The sequence below is a fragment of the Aspergillus foveolatus genome, assembly GCF_047715535.1.
Source record: "Aspergillus foveolatus strain CBS 279.81 unplaced genomic scaffold BDW70scaffold_52, whole genome shotgun sequence".
Lineage (NCBI taxonomy): Eukaryota > Fungi > Ascomycota > Eurotiomycetes > Eurotiales > Aspergillaceae > Aspergillus > Aspergillus foveolatus.
In genome coordinates, this window is record NW_027396116.1 from 14,513 (window position 1) to 34,109 (window position 19,597).

The 19,597-nt window shown below is 48.2% G+C and overlaps 7 protein-coding genes across 7 annotated transcripts; 3 read left to right on the forward strand and 4 right to left on the reverse strand.

Moving 5' to 3' along the window:
- The first annotated feature begins 84 nt into the window (after positions 1-84).
- Positions 85-1,861, forward strand: BDW70DRAFT_141695 (RNA-binding protein with serine-rich domain 1). Its single transcript, XM_073737804.1, has 4 exons — positions 85-534; positions 592-697; positions 748-1,350; positions 1,412-1,861. The coding sequence occupies exons 1-3, from the start codon at positions 319-321 to the stop codon at positions 1,254-1,256; spliced, it is 831 nt and encodes a 276-aa protein (XP_073593231.1). The 5' UTR covers positions 85-318; the 3' UTR covers positions 1,257-1,350; positions 1,412-1,861.
- Positions 1,352-10,295, reverse strand: atrA (protein kinase MEC1). The gene is made up of 26 exons (XM_073742898.1): positions 9,660-10,295; positions 8,966-9,609; positions 8,605-8,909; positions 8,162-8,554; positions 7,952-8,104; positions 7,797-7,893; positions 7,235-7,714; positions 6,932-7,174; positions 5,646-6,875; positions 5,055-5,589; positions 4,518-4,995; positions 4,159-4,465; positions 4,005-4,102; positions 3,866-3,958; positions 3,659-3,820; positions 3,497-3,593; positions 3,257-3,451; positions 2,913-3,198; positions 2,666-2,863; positions 2,490-2,614; positions 2,319-2,401; positions 2,144-2,266; positions 2,004-2,091; positions 1,863-1,947; positions 1,693-1,811; positions 1,352-1,639 (listed from the first exon to the last, which is right to left on the reverse strand). Exons 1-26 carry the CDS (start codon positions 10,213-10,215, stop codon positions 1,448-1,450), a joined length of 7,365 nt encoding a protein of 2,454 aa, XP_073593232.1. The 5' UTR covers positions 10,216-10,295; the 3' UTR covers positions 1,352-1,447.
- Positions 10,296-10,765: 470 nt separating this feature from the next.
- BDW70DRAFT_152456 (nucleoside deaminase) lies at positions 10,766-11,677 on the forward strand (the record flags this gene model as incomplete). The annotated part of the gene is made up of 5 exons (XM_073739447.1): positions 10,766-10,819; positions 10,874-10,978; positions 11,128-11,336; positions 11,392-11,489; positions 11,547-11,677. The coding sequence occupies 5 exons, from the start codon at positions 10,766-10,768 to the stop codon at positions 11,675-11,677; spliced, it is 597 nt and encodes a 198-aa protein (XP_073593233.1).
- BDW70DRAFT_141704 (putative NADH-ubiquinone oxidoreductase 21 kDa subunit) lies at positions 11,140-12,790 on the reverse strand. Its single transcript, XM_073737805.1, has 7 exons — positions 12,602-12,790; positions 12,523-12,539; positions 12,223-12,428; positions 11,951-12,153; positions 11,547-11,870; positions 11,392-11,489; positions 11,140-11,336 (listed from the first exon to the last, which is right to left on the reverse strand). Exons 1-5 carry the CDS (start codon positions 12,659-12,661, stop codon positions 11,787-11,789), a joined length of 570 nt encoding a protein of 189 aa, XP_073593234.1. The 5' UTR covers positions 12,662-12,790; the 3' UTR covers positions 11,140-11,336; positions 11,392-11,489; positions 11,547-11,786.
- Positions 12,791-13,192: 402 nt separating this feature from the next.
- On the forward strand, positions 13,193-14,573 carry BDW70DRAFT_141705 (Chromosome segregation in meiosis protein 3). The gene is made up of 3 exons (XM_073737806.1): positions 13,193-13,655; positions 13,714-13,792; positions 13,877-14,573. The coding sequence occupies exons 1-3, from the start codon at positions 13,417-13,419 to the stop codon at positions 14,531-14,533; spliced, it is 975 nt and encodes a 324-aa protein (XP_073593235.1). The 5' UTR covers positions 13,193-13,416; the 3' UTR covers positions 14,534-14,573.
- A 12-nt stretch (positions 14,574-14,585) lies between these two features.
- Positions 14,586-16,610, reverse strand: BDW70DRAFT_141706 (regulator of chromosome condensation 1/beta-lactamase-inhibitor protein II). The gene is made up of 2 exons (XM_073737807.1): positions 15,721-16,610; positions 14,586-15,671 (listed from the first exon to the last, which is right to left on the reverse strand). The coding sequence occupies exons 1-2, from the start codon at positions 16,498-16,500 to the stop codon at positions 14,847-14,849; spliced, it is 1,605 nt and encodes a 534-aa protein (XP_073593236.1). The 5' UTR covers positions 16,501-16,610; the 3' UTR covers positions 14,586-14,846.
- A 356-nt stretch (positions 16,611-16,966) lies between these two features.
- On the reverse strand, positions 16,967-19,318 carry BDW70DRAFT_141707 (RibD family protein). The gene has a single exon (XM_073737808.1). The coding sequence runs from the start codon at positions 19,174-19,176 to the stop codon at positions 17,344-17,346; it is 1,833 nt and encodes a 610-aa protein (XP_073593237.1). The 5' UTR covers positions 19,177-19,318; the 3' UTR covers positions 16,967-17,343.
- Positions 19,319-19,597: the final 279 nt, after the last annotated feature.

Genomic DNA, 19,597 nt, shown 5'->3' on the forward strand with positions numbered 1-19,597 from the left:
ATGATGCCTCTAACCCGTTCAAGTTAGGCTGCATTGTCCCGAGCTCCAGCAACTGGGGATACTGACTACTTCGTACTCCGTACTCCGGACTAGATAATAACACTCCAACATCCAGTAATTTTCTTAATCATCCATTACTCGACAGCTCGGAACCCCTGTTATTCGCGCAACGTATTGCTCCTAGCCCGGCTTCTCACACACTCTGTTTTCGCGGGACTCCACACATTATCGCGCCACGCATCGACTGTTCTTTGCGCATCACGAAAACTCATCCCAGAACAAAAATTGCATCATCAAGACCAGCGTGTTCCGTGCGCTATGTATAGGGATTTGTCTCGTCACCGCCGACCTAGACGATCCGTATCTCCTCGTTCAAGGTCAAGTTCCAGGACGACCTCCCGGAGCCCCGTGTCGGAAGGCAGTGTCGGCGGTCGTAACGGACAGCGATCTGCGAGCCGCTCTAGGTCCCGAACACGAATCAGAGGTAGGAGCTACAGCCGAAGTCAGAGTCCTCCTAGCCAGAGGAGTTCAAAGGTTTGAGACAACCTGTGTTGACCGGAGGGCGTTAGCACTGATGCAAACACTTAACAGATTGTCGTTGAGAAACTGACAAAGAATGTAACGGAACCACACTTGCTGGAAATCTTTGGGAGTTTTGGGGAGATTCAAAGCATTGATCTTCCTGTGAACCATGCTTGTATGTTTATTCCTCATTTGCCTAAGCGTAGCTGACCTAGTTTTGCGTAGTCATGACAAACAGGGGCACGGCTTATATCATCTACCATGATCCTGCAGATGCAGAAGCCGCCATTGCGCATATGCATGAAGCCCAGCTTGATGGGGCAGTCCTGAACGTGTCAATAGTACTACCAAAGAGAGCGTTCTCTCGTTCGCCGCCGCCCATGGCAAATGGGAGAGGAAAGTATGGACGTCAGAGACACCTTCCGGGACGACCTGCGGACGATTCTTCTCGCCGCTCGCCATATCAGCAGCGAGCTTCTCCTCCCCGGAGGTATGGTCGCTCCCGAGCCATGGGCATGGAAAGACATGACTTATACCGACCTCGATCACTCTCCCGCTCCTGGTCTCGATCACTCTCACGCTCCCGGTCCCGATCACTCTCGCGGTCCCGGTCTCGGTCATTCTCCCGTTCCCGGTCTCGATCACCTCGCCGTTCTCGATCGTTTTCTTCACGGTCTCCTTCGACAACGCCACCTCGGAGAAGGGCGCGCTACAGCGGTTTATCAAGGAGATAATTCTTACGAGACGTACAGAAGTGTCTAGTGATTAACCCGCAATGCACTGGAAATGCTTCAGCCCTGATAATGGTTTATTGACTTTATATGCAGCGTGAGTTCTAGTGCACTTATGATGAAGTACCTCTCGAGACGATCTAATTTGCTCGCCACAGTCCCGGGAGCATTAAAGCCCATGTTCTTCCCTCAAGCTAAAAGAAAGCACACCAACCAATGTACATCGCCGCGAGATTCCGTTCATCAGTTGCTTGGATGATCAGTTCATCGACATGACCATCTACTGACAGTGGAACCGATTCACCGGGAAGAAGGCCGCGGAGCTTGTTACGAACATTTTCGAGGACACCGGCAGGAGTATCCGGGACATTCGCATGAGTTCGTCGCTTGATGGGGTTAATATAGGCTTTGTCTCAATAAGCAAAGGTGAGATACGTACCTTTTTGCCAATAAAATCCGTGGTCGGGTCGTGTAAGAATGTCTCCAGTATAGTCATGAGGGCGTCTTCATTCTGTCTCAGGAGATCGAGACTGAGTTCACATGTTTTTCGGAATGGACCTATGAATGTTAGATAAGAAAGTACATTAATCTGCATTAGTGAAGACTAACCATTATACCCGTAAGCACCAAAGGCGTCAATCATATTCTGCGTGAGGCGAAATGGCACCAGCTCTGGCTTATCGAACGTCAGGCCCTAAATGCATGTGATTAGTTGTAGTCTTCGGTCAGTCAAAGATCGAGACAATCCACCTTGTCGAAAAGACAGTTGAAATCGACATGCAGAATGCCACCAGTGCCTTCCTCAAAGAGTATGTTTTCACCGTGCCGGTCTCCTAGGCTGTAGAGTGGAGAGTTAGCAAGGCAAGCTTGATTCAACAAGATCAACATACCCTAGGACATATCCAACCATGGACATTACAGCACATGACCGAGTATAGCGAAGCCTAGCGGCAAACCAAGCACCAGTCTCAGGGAACATCTCCACGAACCACTCGTGCAATACTGGGGGAAAGCTGTGCTGTAATTAGTGGACTAGCATCGGAAGGGGCCATACCAAGCACTTACGTCGCTAGGACCTTGTCTGTAAATATTGAGACTTTAGAAGGGTCTGAACATGCCTCATTGAGATAATGTCGGATTTCATCGTACTAAGAAATCGTCAGTTTCCGCTCTGGCATACTGTTGATTGGGGGCCAATTTCCAGTTTCAAACGGAAAACAATGCTTTGAGCCTTACATTCGGCGTTATACCTCTCTCCTTAAGTGCCCTCGTGACCAGATCTCTCAAAGTCCTGAGATTGTCCACCCACTCGATAAGCCCACATTCCTCGTTCAGCGGCGTAACAGCATATGTTTTGATATCTACCATAAATTAGCAGAAGTGGTAGGAATCACAAGCGGTGAAATGCTTACACATGCGTCGTTTGCTGGATTCTACATCCTTTTTCAAGAATCTGTTAATCATGTTATTGAACTCCATCAGGCGTTGGTCTTTCCGGAGGTCATCTTTCGGTTTGCACAGGATATTGTAAATCCTCCCGTCCGAACCTCGAATGCCAATTTTGCGAGGTTTTTGGAGGGAGTTGAGGATTTGAGCATCGTCGAGGACGGCTAGACTCGTTAGGAAAGGTGCACTCCTAAGTGTGTAATGCCTGCATACCTTCAATGGTTGTTGGATCCCGAGGAAAAGCCCTGAATCCCTTTAGGTACTCGACGTCATGACTAGCTGGCAAGGTTGGAGTGAGCATAGTCTGGAAAGGAACGACAAGTCGGCACGGGGCCACTTTATGATTGAAATTGAGGTTTCGTGCAAGGTTGATCCGGGAGGTTTTGTTTTCGATCTTGGCCACACACAACTTCAACAGCTCGTCTGAGAATTTCTGGCCTTGATTTATCATTCCACGTACGTCAGTGGTTGATTCTGTTTTCAACCTCTTGCTGATGTCCTGTTAATCAACTTAGCTTGGATTGCACCTTGATTGAAGATATTTAGTTGTATCATACGGAGATCTTGTCGAGGCAAGTGAGTCCTCTCGAGGCTCTGTCTGCAGATGATGACTTGGCTACGGCAAGGACGGTCCACAGTCCTTGCTGAGGAAAGGCATTCACTACCTTCGCCACGATCTTGGTCAACAGGTTATAGACCGTGGGATTTGGATGGCATATTCGAGCGACGACTTGGGGGAGGATTGTGAAGAGCTGATGGTCAGCAGGAACTTGCTATATCCAGGATAAGGAGCTTACCAATGCAACTGGCATTCTGTTGACATACTTCCTCAACTGCGAGTGCATGTCATCTAGACTTTTCCTCCGTTGGTTCAGAGTATGTGCTTGGAAGTCCCTTCGATGCTGTTAAGAAGATGGAATTCGAAATTGGAGGGGGCGGGAACATAGATGAAAACATACATGTTGTCCCCTCTTTTTGGATCCAAGGGCTGTTCGACGGTCGAGGCATGTTCCAGCCAGAGGGTCAAGACTTTGGGCAGTGACTGGAAAACATATTTATTTCCATGTGCCAATGACCGAAGGTAATTGTCAACGACTAATTTTGACGCCTCACCACTCAAGCTACAATAATTAATAACAGCCCACGTCCCTCATTCCGAAACTTACTAGATTTGTGCTTCTTTTCCGAGCGGCTTCGACTTCTCCGAATCCAAGATTTTGTTGTAATGCTTCCCAAGATAATAATGTGCCTTTTCCCATCTGAAGCCCGTTAGAGGAAGAGGGTACCAGATCAAGCTTCACTTACCTGTTATGGAGCTTAATTGCCTCGCGGTATCTTTGCACTATAATGTCCGACTGCGTTTGTCCTGCTCTGTCAGTCCATTTCGCTAATAATAGATGCGCCTAGGAGAAGTTAGCCGATTTGGGAGAATAAGGAACGACCCCGGTAAATGAAATACCCTGGCGGCAAGTAGATTTTGTTGTTTTTCATGGTTAGAAACGGCGGATTGACGATTCGGATTATTGGAGCTCAATGCAGACGCGGCAAATTCATTTGCGGCTATCGCTCCCTCTAGGATCTGTATAGCTTTCCGGTGGTGACCGTCTTTCCAGAGTAGTCGAGCATGTTCAATGGTGGCGGAGCGGTCCTTCAAATGGGCGGCATTAAGCATTGACTGATACGCTTGATTGCCAAAATTGCCCCTTCTCAGCAGCCGAGCGCTTGTCAGCCAGGCAGCGGCTATATCGGAATCTGCGAAGTTGCCACTGGTCATTTATTAGTAATAGTATAGACCATCCTTCAGAAGGGACAACATACGCCAATTCCATGGCGGCTCTTCTCAAGCCGAGAAGATACTGCTTGTCGGATATATATCCTCCCAGGACATCTAGCCGACGATCCAAAGCATCACGTAGACACGAGCGGGAGCCCTGGCTTCCATATGCGCTTCCTGCCAGGGCAACAGACTCTATCTCCGTCAAGGCATGCAACTTGAGCATGCTATCATGACAAGATTGTAACGACGTGACAGAGTTAGCAGTGAGGGACCTAGAGACACTCAGTCTCAACTTGTCAACGATTTCCCTGAACTGATGTGGCTCGCCCCGACGAAAAGCATCTAGAGCCAAGCCAATGCCTATGTTGAAGTCCGCTGTAGCCTGTTGCGGACAAAGGTCGAGATAGTTGTGCATCTTCTCCCATTTCCCTGTCATCCATGATGCCTCCACTGCGAACGGAAGGAATCTGGGAACGGAACTTGTGTTTCGGAGAATCTCGAAACGCGTGAGAATAGCATCTGAAAAGAAGTAAGGCTTAGTAAGATAAAATTCAGATCAGAGGAGAAAGTGTGTATACCTTGTTGGCCTGATTCCTTCAAACAAGTAAAGAGGTTCCATTGAGCGTCGAGATTATCCGGTTCCCTTTCAAGTTGCAATTCATACCAACTTTGTGCTGTGGCCCATCTTCCTGCCTTCCGATGCTCAAGCACCTGCTGGTCAATGTTGAGAACGTGCAGATGGGTCGAGATACCCTCAATGCCGTCTGGCTCGTCTATTTGACTATAGATGCCCTGAAGATGCTCATAGAGCGATTCGAGGCTGGTATACTGTTGTGTTTTGGGACGAGTCTTATACTGACGAATATACTGTTCCCAATGAAACAATGCCCTAGAGAAAGACTTGCACTCCACAGCTCGCTTAGATATGACTTCTGGTGGTATAGAACTCAGAAGACATTCCACTGCTTTGACTTGAGCGGCGTATGATTCAACTAATAAATCCCGTTCGTTTTCCTTGGAGGCCCTGTGGTAACCGCGATTTCTTAGATTGTTCAACTGTTTTTTCTTCCCCTGCACCCATCTCGAAAGGTAGTCTAGCACCTCGAAGACACTCTGAAGCATGTAAAATTAGAGATGTTCTAACAATATGTGGGTGTCCTGCTTCTCACCTGGCTGCATAAAAGAACCGCTTCGTGGACGTCATTCTTGTTTTCTGGGAGAGGATGAGCGAGAATGTTCATAAGCTCCCCTTGCAGCTCATCCTTTTCCTTCTCAGTTCCTCCAACCACGCGGTGCAAAACCGCGAATGGAAAGAGGAATGACGCTATCGATATATCCTGGCCCTTGATGATACGACTGCAAATGCTAAATACGGTCTTTGCGTTATCTCCGTTCCCGGTTTGCAACAGCCCTTGTACGAAGGCTCGTAGCCAGTCTGCATGGCTCATTCCTGGCGCGAACAACGGAAAGGTGCAATTGGAACTAGCGGCCTTGATAGTAACGGTATATCTTGACGTCAGAAAAGGCGTCAGCGTATTGCGGACGGTTTCGGGAAGCTCCAACCACCGTTGGTATTTTTCGTCAGCCTGAACACCACGTGAACGCTGGGTAACGGCGGAGTTCAGGTTGCAGAACATCAGTAAATTCTGCATGGCATATGCTAGGAATCCTTGAGCCCTGGTATTGGACGCTGATAAAAAGGCGTCAACCAACACGTGTTGGAAGAAAAAAAGTACGAAGTCGAATGTCTCCTCCATCTTATCAAAATTCGACAGAACAAGGATCCCTTTTTTCTCTTTGATTGTGTCAACTCGATTTGGATCTAGGCAGCCGATATGGCCGAGACAGCGAGCGCAAAGCAGGGTGATGGATTCCGACGTAATGTTGAACTTCACGCAGCAGTCAAGTAGAGACCTAACCAAATGCGCTACAGCCGGATCTGGCTGCTCGCTAAGAACAGATCTGTGGACGAACTCCTCGTGTCTCTCAAGAAATGAAACAAGTTCCGTCAAGGCCTGTTCAACGACAGTGGCATTTTCACTCAAGCAACGACGAGCGAAAGCCATGAAATGACTCCGAACATCCAGTGTCCCTTTCATCTCATTAATCCTAGCCTCGAACCGAGAGAGTACAGGTATAGAGGCCAAGGACGGCATGATACCAAAGATATCTCGCAGAAGTTCCTGGTGAGACTCCAAGATGTGCTCAACCAGCTCGTAAGCAAACTTCCTAGTATCCTCAGTAAAGGTCACCCAATGCTTGATGACGATAGCGAGGGTCTGGTCGAGGAGAGGCTCGACCTCCTCTTCATGCAGAGAGCTCACTAACACACCCCATACCCGGAAGGCGTTATTGCACAGTTCTTTAATCTCTAATGCCGACCGTAGACAAGCACATATCTGCTGGGGTTCAGTATGTTTGGTCAATCTAGTCGTGGCAGGGTCGAAAAACAGACCTGAGGCAAAGCACTACTGACATGCCCGGGCGCAACTTTGATCATCGCGCCGATAGCCATGATGTTCCTTTTCTTCTCCACGAGCGGCTGTCTTATCTGGAAATCATTTATGGCGTGCGCGAACTGGGTGATTATTCCAAGGACATGCTCCTCAATGAAGTGGCCTATCAAATTTGACTTTTTCGACGCATATGCGGATTTCCTTGGCACCAGAGAGGCTAGAATGCGTAGGGCTTGTTGGAACTGCCATTTTCATTAGAGACATGCCCTCTAGTGCTTTTACAGGACACTGGGTTAACATACTTTTGCTCCCGTCTCATCCTCACTGTCACCAAGGCCTTTTAGAAGGTCGCACGCGATCAAAATTGGCTCGATCCTCACCAGCTCTGCTAGGGTACGCCCGTTGAAAGCAGGGTCAACAGCAGACAGCGTTGACATGATTATTTTCTGAGGCTCTGAAGAGGGTTGGCATAGTAGGAACGCAAGTATTGCTGCGAGATTGTCTTTCTCTGAGCATATATCAAAGGGTGTTTTGGCGTCCTTATAGGTACATCCAATTCGAGCGATAACTTCCCTTTTACGCCAGAGTACCAGGTGGGGCAAGACATAGACTTCTGTTAGTCTCAGAAAATCATCAACTGTCATCCCAAGCAGGTCGCATAATTGCTCCGCCATATACGGACGGGATTGTAGATTCTTGACGACCGTCACGGAGAGTGTCCTCCAGAAAGGACGAAACAAACCAGCCGGCGACACGACAAGATGTTGTGCAAGCTTCGATATCTGAAAGCCGGTTAGATGTTTCACCCAAAGCGCAAGAGTCATGAAACATGTAAAGGTAAATCCAAGACAATGGCTGACATACTTCGGTGTACGCCACGCCGCAGAGGAATGGGTTCGGGTGTCCGAGATACTCGACGAGGCGGAGAAGGATTATATTCATCTCTTCATCGTTTGAAAACCTGATAGTTAATGTTATCAGCCCCAGCACCAACTTCAGCCCCAGACACCAAACATTACCGTGCTAGCCGACACAAGCTCATAATGCAAGTCTCATGAAGTGCCGTCTCTTGTTCCTCCGTTAGGTTTTTCAACCAGTTTAGGATGACAACGAAATTTCTGCGCCTGATTTCATGATCTAAACCATGACGTACAAAACAGACAATCGACTGTCTAAGGAGTTATTAGCACCTGAAATACTTGCTTGAGTTGCGAGTTTGCAAGACTTGCCCTGCCAAAACCCGAAGTTCCCGCAAAGAGCTTCGAAGAGAATTGAGTAAAAAGTCACCAAAAATAGAGTTCGAGAGCTGCAGATGTGTCGAGCTCGAGGTGTGCATCAAAATTCGCTTCAGCGTAGCCATAGTAATCACTCTGATATTCGAGGAACGCGAAATTTTGGGAACAACGAATCCCAATATTTGACATAATTCATCGCTCTCATCGGTTTGCCCTTTAAACAGGTCGCTGTCCTGACATTCCTCGTCACACATATGGCAAAGTTGTTTGCGCAGAAGGTCACCCTGGACGGTTGTCGTTAAGCTGCCCTCAAAGGCACAAGGTAAACGGCTTAGGTTATCTAGAATTTCGCATTTATCTTGATCAGAAACGATAGGGAAAGACTTGCTAATAAATGTTAGTGAGTGGACTAGTACGAATTTCGTTACCTGACTCACATAACTGCAAGCCTAAGAGTTTGCAGGTCCGAAGAGCCTTCGAAGCGCAAAATCTTAAGTAACCTTGAGATGAGCTGCTGAGTGGTGTTTGATCCGTCTTGTCCGTTCCTTGGCTGAGAGCGATAATAGCGCTTGGATGCTCGCATAAATCCATCACCTTCAGCCTCCTGGCTTATCGCCATCAGCCCTTGGCTGCAAGAGAGAGAATCGGACATTGGCCCAACGGCATGGTTGGTCAAAAGTGTGGCGGACTCAACCGTTGAAACCATCCGCATTGCTTTAGTGAAAGCGTTGCGAACTGCAGCCTTGTTTTCTGTCAGTCTCTCTGTTTTCTTGTTAGGGTTATTGTAGGGCACTCTACCTGAAGATGCGGTTCAAGAGATTCAAAAGTAGCTTTTTTCAAAGTATCGCTTAAGGGTGACAAAAGACCCCTAAGGCATTTGACTCGGCCCCCCGTAAAATCATCAGGAAGGCACAAATCGTCAATGAACTGACTCGTATTCAACTGAAGGGAAGGATAATGGTCCAGATAGTTTAAGGACAGTATGTCACCTAGCATTCGAGGAACATCATATGCTATTTCCGTTGCAAACGATGTTCCAGAGAAACAGTACAGCCGTATCGACGTCAGGAAGTGCGAGCAGAGTTCGACTTTGGACTTGAGGTTATCTAAGCTGGGCGACCGGAGCCAAATCGAAAGAACGTTCCATAGGCGTTCATAGCCGTTGAGGATCCATGCGAGGTTTTGGCGGACGATTGAAGCCTTATCAGGAACAGATATAGGGCTGCTTTCCGGGTCCACAAACGATTCAAGGAGAGCGAGGATCAAAATGAAGGCTCTCTCGGTTGATCCAATCTTAATCCCTTTCCTGAACAGGTTCCGGGAGAGGCTGATTCTGCCTAGTCCTACGGAAAGAGGTCCTCCGGGTAGTGGAAATGACAACTTGATTTGGGAGGCGTCCCATCGTCCGCAGGCACAAAGTCTTTCTAGGGATAATATGACCTCTGGAGCTTATTAGTGTGATATTCCCAGCTCGCTTCAGGTTACTACCAACCGGTTACGCAAGCCCCTAGGAATGTGGGGATGACATGGCAGGTAGACCATAGTCTAGTATGTTTATATTGAGCACGAACTATGATCGAGAAGATGCCAGTGATCTTCTCCTTGACGATCTCATTACATCGGACAAATGACAGGTGAAGAAGTCGGACAACCAGCCAAACGTATAGCGGAGCGCAAGCCTTTTCGCCGAGGATTTCTGGATCAGGAACCTTTGTTAGAGTGTGGGGGGCTTTGCTGATTGCCGTTTTAATGATGTCCAAACAATCCAACAATTGCCCGTTCAGGTCTACCTCGTCCGGCTTTTCATCGTTCATACACGGCTCCAGGCCGGCCTTGAGCACGATGCAAACAAGTCTGCTAACATCGGTGGCACTGTCATCAAGGCTCAAGTGACTGAATTTGCCCTCCAGAAGTTCTTGTCGGAGTTGCGCAAAGGCTTCTTTTGTTAGATGATGAATCTGGCTTCCCTGGGATGAGAGACGCGGTGCCAGTTGTGCTGCCAGTGTAGACGAGACTGGTTCTACAGATGCCCAGTCGCTCATACCCATCGTAGGATAAGGATAAAGCTTCAGGTCATCTGCAGTCTATGTGAAATTCTGTATTCACGACATGCTCGACCTCAATAGCGATAAATTGCTAAAAGAATCAGAAGAACATGTTTGAAGAAAGCCTCCAAGAAACACGTTTGGTTCCACACTAACTTCAAATCAGTGATAAGATAAGCATGGCGATAACCGCTTATCAGTCTTAGCGTTCTAATATCGATGCATGCATGGGCAATGGCAAAATTCACAAACTTAGCATTTGCTAGCCAGCCAAAAATCAGTATTAGTGCTTAAGTGTATAGAAAATCTTACTGGAGGGTTTAACTGTGTAGGATGAGTGTTGCTTGAAACAAACACCGAGCCACCAGCACCACCCGCCGCTCCGAAAATCCTTGACATCAAGTTTCATTCTGCTTAATTCTTTTCCAAACCCCATTCATTGCCACTTAAATAGCTTCTCTTTGGTACTGGTCCCCCATCAAGTTTCAACTTGAAGCTGGACAACAATCTTGCGTTAGTACTTGGCAACCAACTTATATCTAGCTCTGCCAAAATGGAACAGGCAACGGCCGAACAATCATACTTCATGGACCAGGCATTTGAGATGGTGCTGGACTGCGTTCTCGCTTTATGTATTGGAATAACACTGACACTTGAGCAGGCTCGAAAAGCCCTCGAAACAGGTGAAACCCCTGTAGGCTGCGTTCTGGTGTACGAGAACGAAATAGTTGGTCGTGGGATGAACGACACCAACAGATCTATGAACGTGGGTCCATTATATATTCCCTCAACAGACGCCTCGAAGTTTGGAATACATTACTTCACATATCAATCCTTCTGGCTTCTTTTCTAGCAGGGAACAACTTGAACTAGGCAATGATTTATTGAAACAGGCCCTCTGATATATCAGCATAGGGAACAAGACACGCCGAATTCCTTGCAATTCAGGAAATGCTTCGCACATACCCGAAATCTGCATTACGCTTGACGGACCTATATGTGACTGTTGAGCCCTGCGTCATGTGCGCCGCGGCTCTTCGCCAATATCAAATACGGCGTGTGTATTATGGTTGTGGGAATGAGAGATTTGGAGGAACTGGAAGCATCCTGTCCTTGCATTCCGAGTTTGTTGCCCACTCATGAAGTACTGTTAACTTTTCAGATGCTGACCTGCTTCAGTTCTGCCATTGATCCACCTTACCCTGTCCATGGTGGGTTGCAGCGCAAAGAAGCCATTATGCTTTTAAGGCGCTTTTATATACAAGAAAATGAAAAGGGTATGCTGATTACATGCGTTGATATGTTCGGAAAGGAACTGCTGTTGACCTTGACAGCTCCCAAGCCTCGTCCCAAAAAACACCGAGAGCTGAATACCAAATTTGAGGATGATGCCGACTTTGACACTACATCAGGAGAAACAAAAAACTGCAGTACTACCGAGCGAGTAATGACCTTGACAACTTAATTATACAATTGTTGTAGCTCCGCTTGCTAACATACATTATCGAAGGTGGCTTCCCGGTCAGTGACGCGATGAACAAGATATATCCACCCCCTTCATGATTCAACCATGTTCAAGAAGAGCTTAATTTAGAGAGGCGTTCTGCTTCAAGCTCCCGCTCAGCTTGCTGGTAGTACTTGGCTGTATCGACACCATGCTTGTATGATAGTCAGTGTATGCTGCTAGAACTGGAATAGAAGACCGGCCCAGAGTTTGACAGGATACAAGCGAACTTACATGTTCATGGTTCACAAGATTAAACCACGGGATCACTTGAATAAAGAGATTGGCGTATCGAGAGTTCCGAGCAGCCACACCCTGCAAGTGTGCGGACACCTGCGAGGTACCGTACAGAGGTTCACCTTTCTTGACCTTATCCACCATTTCCCTCATGTCCATTTCAACCTCCCTTGAGTTCTCTGTGAAGCCATGGAAGCGGTCTACAGGTATCAGAGTTAATGACGGGTTGAGATGAGGACAGTAAAGCAGAGGTCGAGAATACAACGTACTGCACGATCTCTGATAGAGGACATGTACACCACCAATGAGACCGATCGCTGTCGCCAGCCTCATTACAGGCGAAAAGCCTCCTCTGCCCACATGCGACGGGCTCACTCTCTCCATAAGCCAGAATGCAAGCGGAGACGCCGCAGCTGCTCCAGCACCAACCGCATAGTCCGAGGGTCTCGCGTATCCAAAAACTCGTCGCACGTGCCTAGACAAAAGATTCAAAGTATTAGCGAAATTTGTGGGTCATTCCTAGGTGTAAATCTCCTATATAAAGAGAGCATTGGGCGTTCGGTTCGTACGGGTCAGAGTCAATGAGCTGCAAAGCGATGTTAGTATGACCTTGCTTAGCCTGGATGAGGAATTAAGGATAAATCGCACCGGATAGTCAGTAAGGGCTCGCTTTGGTGGCACAACTGTCGAATTGTTATCACCTGCCATTTTGACGAGCTGGGTCAATCGATGTAATTGACAGTCGAAGTCGTTGTCTGTTGGCCGGGCGGCGTTGGAAGTGGGAGTCGGAGGTCGACAACGGCAAGTCAATTTTCGGATTAGGATTAGCGTCGGTAACCACCACTCATAACATTCATTTCTACAGCTCACTTAAGATATGTACGCCTTCGTACAATACAACCTGGACACAGACGGGGCCAAAATAATATAGTTATGGGAGCATATAAGAAGGCAGAATTTCTCAGTTGCAGAAAAATTCAGGTGTAGTATCGTTGGACTGGAAAATGGTTGGACTGCAATGTATCCGATCAGCTCTATAGATCCCAGTTGTGGAAAATACCATCAAACATGTTCTGATGGTCAGGATATGTTTCCATTGCATATTATATAATTATTACTCCAACTAGTTCGAGTCTACTCAAGTTGCTCGGAAATCCGTTCTAGGTTCGCTTATGATTCGCCGCAACGCGTATCAACGCGTCTTCGGCCTATCGCTTTATCGATTCACCTGCTATCCGAGACTTGCGGCGCCCACGCCCACGTTTGACAGTCTATACATTGTACTTCGTACATGAGACTGTTCCCTGAATCATCAGAGGCCTACGGAAATCGAGTTCAAGGATTCTCTCATTTTACTTCACTCAATCTTCAACGCCGCAAATGGCAAATGAATCATCAGAGGCCTACGGAAATCGAGTTCAAGGATTCTCTCATTTTACTTCACTCAATCTTCAACGCCGCAAATGGCAAATGAAACCAACTCAGCAGCAGTGGCGGCGCAGCCTGCCGACTGTGTCGACGACTTGTTTGATTACGAGATCGGTCTTGACGACATTTTACAAGAATCCAACGCGAGCAGGACTAGCGGAAACGTGCCGAAGCAATCTACCCAACCGGATAACTCTGGGGTGTTCCTAGGCCTCGATGAAGAGGTTGAAGTTGCGAAAAGGAGAAAGCCAGTTGCTAAATTAGACGAAAACAGGTCAGTAGTTAGAGCCCCTTGGTCAAATTGCCGAAACGTCCTGCTGAACTCATTATCGACTGCTCACACAAGCTGGAATCCCCAAGCTGCGGCGCTCCGCAAAGAAAAGCCTTAGGTTCAAGGGAAAGGGGCATGAGGTTTGTATTCCACAATTGATCCTCCTAATACTATGAAACTTTATGGTGAGTGGCTGGCTGACCCCGTTATCATGCTCTATATAGTTCTCTGACTTAGCACGTCTCCTGAATTTTTATCAATTGTGGCTCGATGACCTGTTTCCTCGCGCGAAATTTGTAGATGGTTTAGCTATGATTGAACGAGTCGGCCATTCTAAACGGCTACAAACCATGCGACGAGCCTGGATAGACGAGGAGAAGCCGAAGTTTGCGGTTGAAAATATATTGAGGACTGAACAAACGAACTCCAACGATAAAGATATCACGAGCAACGACACGTTGATGGCAGACCACCGGCAATCAATACCAAATGATATCTCGCGATTGACTGGAGATTTAGCTGATACAGATGAGGACTTGTTTTTACCGGACAGTACCAACCATCAGCAGTCAGCCGGCAAGAACCATGCTCCACCGGACGATAATGATGAGTTTGACGAACTGGATGCTCTGCTGAGGGAGCATAGAGATGAGCCTGACATTGGAAATCTTACTTCACCTGGGGGTACCCCCAATGGTCATTGTTCGCCGGTTGATGATGAGTTTGCTGAGTTGGACGCCCTACTGAGGGAACAAGAAGGCGAACATGATATAGGTAACTTGGCCATGAAAGAGTCGAAGAACGACTCAACGGAAACTGACAGTCATGCGGATGAGCTTGAAGCGATGGAAGGCATCGGGATGTCCGGGTTAATGAAGTGATTGAATTGGCATAACCAACAGAAGCGCCATGTACAGTTTCAACGGCAGAGCCGTCTGACATAATGGATATCAATGATTCAGTCGTATGGTATTACAAGTTACTCTCCTCATACAACTAAAAGTACAAGTATATCGGAATCTAGAACAGTCGCTGAGAAGCCACAATGTGAAGACGACTTGAAAATGAGGAAAACAGCATACCCAATGTCCTATAAACACATTTTAGAAGATCAGCCCAATATTCCAAGGCGATCCTTGAGACAAATAGCCCACAATCTTTACAAATCAACTCTCAAAACTACCTCTAAATGGTTCACAACTCAACCGGTTCGGTGAAGACTGAGAACTGACCACCACCACCAGCCCAGTTGAGACTTTTGCCCCTAACGGCAGTATTCTCAATCATAGTTGCGACCTCGACATCATCCTGCGTGCCCTGGCCGGTTTGATAAGTAGCAGAGAAGCCCCAAGACCAGGGACGGCCGCTAGTATCAATTGCAATTGAGTGATCGGAACCCGCCGCAACAACCTTGGCTTTTATCCCCGGAACAGCCGTAGGCTCGATGAGGATACGAGGACGATCACGCTCGTCCTTGATGACCGCGTCGTCTGGGAGGGTTTCAATTTTTAAGCCTGTCTGATATCCATCTAGTCGACCCCAGACTAGACATTCGCCATCCTGGGTGGCAGCTATGGAGTGGTGTGCACCACCGCAGATTTGCATGACGTTCTTCTTTGACAAAGAGTCCACCACCGTGGGGTGGACGATGGCAGCCTCACTATCGCCCGCATTTTCATGAATTCCTGTCTCTCCAAAGCTGTTCAAGCCCCAGGCGAAAACCTTGCCGGACTCGTGTACGGCAAAGGAGTGGAAAGCGCCAGCACCGATATGAACGATACCTTTGGGAAGACCAAATTCCCGTGGCTGAAGCCCGTTCAGTTTGTTTCGCTCGATAATACGGCGACCTAGTTGGTTTTGCTGGCCCGAGCCCCACGACAGAACAGCACCTTTGTCGTTGAGAGCGAGGACATGGTTATCTCCGCATACCAGGTGCTTTATTTTTTTAAGGTCCGGCAATAACTTCGGAGTAGTCTGAACCTTTGTATTGGCGTCGAATCCGAGAATACCATCGTTGCTCTAAGGGAAAGTTAACAGTGTCTTCAGTACTCGCGAGAACATGACGTACTCTAAATGTTCCCCAGCCATAAACTTGACCATCGTCAGTGAGTGCGAAACTTGAGCTGTCACCAGCAGCAACTTCGACAATAACGGTGCCATGGGGAAAAGCGCTGGAAGGAATGGCAGTCGGGGTGCACTCATAAGGGTTCAAATCAGGGTTGTCATCCGAGTCCGAGTCCGAGTCCGAGTCCGAGTCGCGGTTGTCCATGTCTTTGTATCCACCTTCCCAGGTCGTATCTCTCCCGAGGGCACCTTGGTCATTGACACCCCAGGTAAGAACCTTGTTGTCATGCGTGAGGGCGACGCAATGCATCCCGCCAACAGCAACCTGCACGACACCAACATCATCCGGCAGTAGGTGCGGGTTGAGACGTGGTCGCTTCACATCAATAACGTTCTTCCCGACGCCCAGACCAAGCTCACCGGAGCTACCTTCACCACAAACATAAACATTCAGCTTTGCGGTTGGCGCATTGTTGATGACAACTTTTGGCCTCGGCTTTGCGGCAGTAGGCTTTACAACACGAGTCCGCTTGGTGGAGCGACTAGTCTCAGCATCTTCAGCATCAGCTCTGCGCTTTTTAGCTGGCGCGGCTGTCGTCTTCTTTGTGGCGCCGGCGTCGTCCGCTTTGGTAGTTTTGCGGGTCGCCGTGGATTTCACGGAAGTTTTAGTGGCAGTCGCAGCACGCCCTCGAGTCTTTTTCGTGGTGCTTGCTGTGACAGCGGTCTTCTTTTTGCTCGTAGTTGTAGCCCGCGCTGCGGGTTTTGACGCGCCCTTGGGAGGCATCGGAGGCAGAAAACAACTTACAACGGGTAGAAGGAGGAATGCGACGTATTTGGACGAGTATAGATAGATGAAGGTCAAGTTTGAGGGAGTTAGGAGAATCAATAAGAGAGAGAGAAGGACAAAGGAGAAAGGAAGAAAAAAAGCGGCGATCTGCTAGTGTTGCGTGAGGACTGTTTGTGGTGTGTTCCTGCGGCTAGTCACGCAAATCACGCGCCAGCTGGTGAATTCCAAGTATTCCCACATACTTGCGACCTCTCTTACTATCCATCTCTCATTGTAAAGCATTGGCTTTCAAGTCTTCATTTTGTCATAAAGCAGACGAGTATTGTGGCGATACACGTCTTCAAATTTTCATTTCAAGGTCGTCTCTACTTTCTTTTTTTCGGATTCTTGAGCCAAATTGATTCACCACGCCCGTTTTTGGCTTCTCTCTGGCTTCAAGAGAGTAGATTATCATTCGAGTTGCTTGAGATAACTCTTAGCTGTGTCTTTCTTTTTTTTTTTTTTCTTCGTTACTCAATGCCTAGCATAAAGGACAGAATCTATGTTAATCGCAGAACAAAGCCTGGTCAGCTTCTTATCACCACTAGAAGTCTACAACAGTGGCTAGTGACCAAGGATTTTTCCTGCCTTGTAATTTCAGCCATAGATAATACTCAGTGCTGTACTCCTTATCGGTCAAGCTCTGGCCCATATGTGGTCTTGGATGGTGCTGTGTCGGTGGAATCGGGCTTGGTCTTCCACGCATTATGACATTGGCACCCGTTCACATCTCATGGGTTGAGTGCTGCATTGGGTTTTTGCTGTGCTCTTTGTCCTTCCGGCCCTGGCCCGAGTGTGGTCTTAGCATGAAACCGCGCTGGTGGAATCAGACTTGATCTTCCCACACATTATGACATTCTGTCCTAGTGGTACCCATTTGACATCTCTTGGGTTCAGTGCCGCGTTGGGCTTGCCTTGGGCGTCAGACTTGGAATCTGGGCTTACCCCGACGCCTCCAGAACCCAGATATGTGGGTGCTAGTGTAACCACCAGAGAGTCAATAAACTCGGCATATTCGGGATTCAGAAGCTCACTTAGAACCCTTCCTCCACCTTCAATCATCACACTCTTGATGCCTTCTGAAGCTAAGGCCCGGAAAATAGATTCCCACCGGAGTCGCCAATTCTGATGATACTCCATGATACGAAGGAATTCGCCTCCGTAACCCTTCAGCATCAACAACTTTGAAGGATGTATCTGAGCCCCAGGGGACACGACAACCCAAGGGGCTCTGCCTTTCCCCTCAACTGCCGTCCGTAGTAACCGAGAGTCAGCCCCAGGAGACCAGCGTCCCGTGGGGTCAATTACCACCGGCCGTGGCTGCCACATGCGCCCGAGACCACCAAACCCTCCAGCACCTTGCAGCCTGCAGTTCAACCCTGGGTTATCTGCGAGGACAGTTCCGACTCCAATTAGGATTGCATCATGACGTGATCGCAAATAGTGTGTCATTAACTTGGCCTCTGGGCCTGACAACACTGTCTGCATGCCCGGTAGAAGGGATATTTTGGAGTCCATTGAGGAGGCATAGGACAGCGTGACATGGGGCAATTCGCGCTTTTCGTCACTCTTTGGAAGATAGGGCTCTAGGAAATCAAGTTGAAACTGAGGAAAGGGAAGAGTATCAGGCGGTAATGGCGGAAGCGTACTTGCGCGCGGAGCTGAACGATCGGCCGTGGTGGTATTATTCTTTTCTGCTATATTGCGAGCCTTTACAATGCCACGGCCCTTTTGATACTCATAACCTTCATGTGGTACAAGATCCACCTCGGGATTTTGCAGTCTCCAATGAGCTGAGGCATTCCTAACGTCAGTAATCTGAAGAAAACGGCCGCCAGCTTCAATGAGCTTTTCAGGCTCCTCTCGAAATTTCGTATAAATGGAAGAAGGCAAGTAGCCCTTACTTGCTTCCCTTCTCACAAACTCCATGAGTCCTGAGGGCCGCTTAATCTTGTCAATATACAGGAGATCATGCGAGTGCTCGTGACTGCTTCCCGGGGTTTTGGCTATGGTGACTGTCGAGTAAGCCCCCTCAAATCTGATGACCTTGATTTGAAAGTTGCAGAGCCCGCCTTCTCGAATTTTTCTCTTTCTAGGGCGCTTGCCCTCTGGTAACAGCCGTGTCCCAGAGCTTCGATTCGTTCCCTGCTTCCGACGAAGGCGACAGCTCAAATAGTCGGTGGTGCAATGCCCTTCTTTGCTAGAATTGCTTCTTTGTTTGACGTACACATTGTCAATGAAAGGCCAGTAGGTTTCGAACTCCTGCAGGCTAATCTCAATAGGCTCCTTGCATTCAAACATGATCTGCCGAATTCTGGCCAGGTTCGGGGGATTGTCAATGAGGCTGTAGGTGCCCGGCTCATCCAGCTGGACCGCATTTGGTGTGGCATAGCCAGTATTATCTTGCGATTTTCCAGTGACCTCATTAATTAGATTAGGACGGTCCTCTGTGATAGTGGGACTTGGGTCGGAGGAAGGCGTTCTATCTCCCCCAGGACGATACAAGCCTGACGAACGCGGTTGTGGTTGTTCATCGATCTCTGTCAACGAGATGTGTGCTTCTTGGGTCGCATCATTTGCCGTATTCGTTAGCGTAGAGTTGTCGTCCGACACGCCAGAAACGTCATGGTCCATATCGAGCACGACAATATCGGTTGAGTGTCAAGTTTGTGGATGGATCCCAGCGTCACACCTAGAGGACCACGGCCGCATGATACAAGTGCTCAATGCATTATAACAGAAGGCGCACTGATCGGTAGGATCTCAGGAGAGTGAGTCGGTTGAGCGTTGACTGAACCAGCTACGCTTGGAAAGTGCTTCAGGCTTGAAGCTTCATCGACCCGCCAATCCTTGGCGCGCTACTAGCTTTGGCCGTTTTTCTTCCGGCGCCGTGGCGCCGGATTCTCTTCCGCCTCTGCCGCTGGTCTACACAAAAGCAATTCCGTAAGTGTCACTCGTTATTTGTGACGATGTAACCGTACATATTTGGCGTATTATGGGACCTCTGGGCCTAGATGGACCAGTCCAGGAAATAGCATAGCGGTAATCATATTTT

Excerpts from the sequence above, each read along its gene's own strand:
- BDW70DRAFT_141705 (XM_073737806.1), top strand. The coding sequence starts at position 13,417 with ATGGCAAATGAAACCAACTCAGCAGCAGTGGCGGCGCAGCCTGCCGAC. Across the intron at positions 13,656-13,713 it reads GCTAAATTAGACGAAAACAG|ACTGCTCACACAAGCTGGAA; the intron begins GTCAGTAGTTAG and ends AACTCATTATCG. Across the intron at positions 13,793-13,876 it reads TCAAGGGAAAGGGGCATGAG|TTCTCTGACTTAGCACGTCT; the intron begins GTTTGTATTCCA and ends TGCTCTATATAG.
- BDW70DRAFT_141695 (XM_073737804.1), top strand. The coding sequence starts at position 319 with ATGTATAGGGATTTGTCTCGTCACCGCCGACCTAGACGATCCGTATCT. Across the intron at positions 535-591 it reads CTAGCCAGAGGAGTTCAAAG|ATTGTCGTTGAGAAACTGAC; the intron begins GTTTGAGACAAC and ends AACACTTAACAG. Across the intron at positions 698-747 it reads TCTTCCTGTGAACCATGCTT|TCATGACAAACAGGGGCACG; the intron begins GTATGTTTATTC and ends AGTTTTGCGTAG.
- BDW70DRAFT_141704 (XM_073737805.1), bottom strand. The coding sequence starts at position 12,661 with ATGGCAGGTGATAACAATTCGACAGTTGTGCCACCAAAGCGAGCCCTT. Across the intron at positions 12,154-12,222 it reads CCTCTATCAGAGATCGTGCA|ACCGCTTCCATGGCTTCACA; the intron begins GTACGTTGTATT and ends TGATACCTGTAG. Across the intron at positions 11,871-11,950 it reads ATCTTGTGAACCATGAACAT|CATGGTGTCGATACAGCCAA; the intron begins GTAAGTTCGCTT and ends CTATCATACAAG.
- atrA (XM_073742898.1), bottom strand. The coding sequence starts at position 10,215 with ATGGGTATGAGCGACTGGGCATCTGTAGAACCAGTCTCGTCTACACTG. Across the intron at positions 7,894-7,951 it reads AGCTTGTGTCGGCTAGCACG|GTTTTCAAACGATGAAGAGA; the intron begins GTAATGTTTGGT and ends ATTAACTATCAG. Across the intron at positions 1,640-1,692 it reads CGGATTTTATTGGCAAAAAG|CGACGAACTCATGCGAATGT; the intron begins GTACGTATCTCA and ends AACCCCATCAAG.
- BDW70DRAFT_141706 (XM_073737807.1), bottom strand. The coding sequence starts at position 16,500 with ATGCCTCCCAAGGGCGCGTCAAAACCCGCAGCGCGGGCTACAACTACG. Across the intron at positions 15,672-15,720 it reads ATGGCTGGGGAACATTTAGA|AGCAACGATGGTATTCTCGG; the intron begins GTACGTCATGTT and ends ACTTTCCCTTAG.
- BDW70DRAFT_141707 (XM_073737808.1), bottom strand. The coding sequence starts at position 19,176 with ATGGACCATGACGTTTCTGGCGTGTCGGACGACAACTCTACGCTAACG.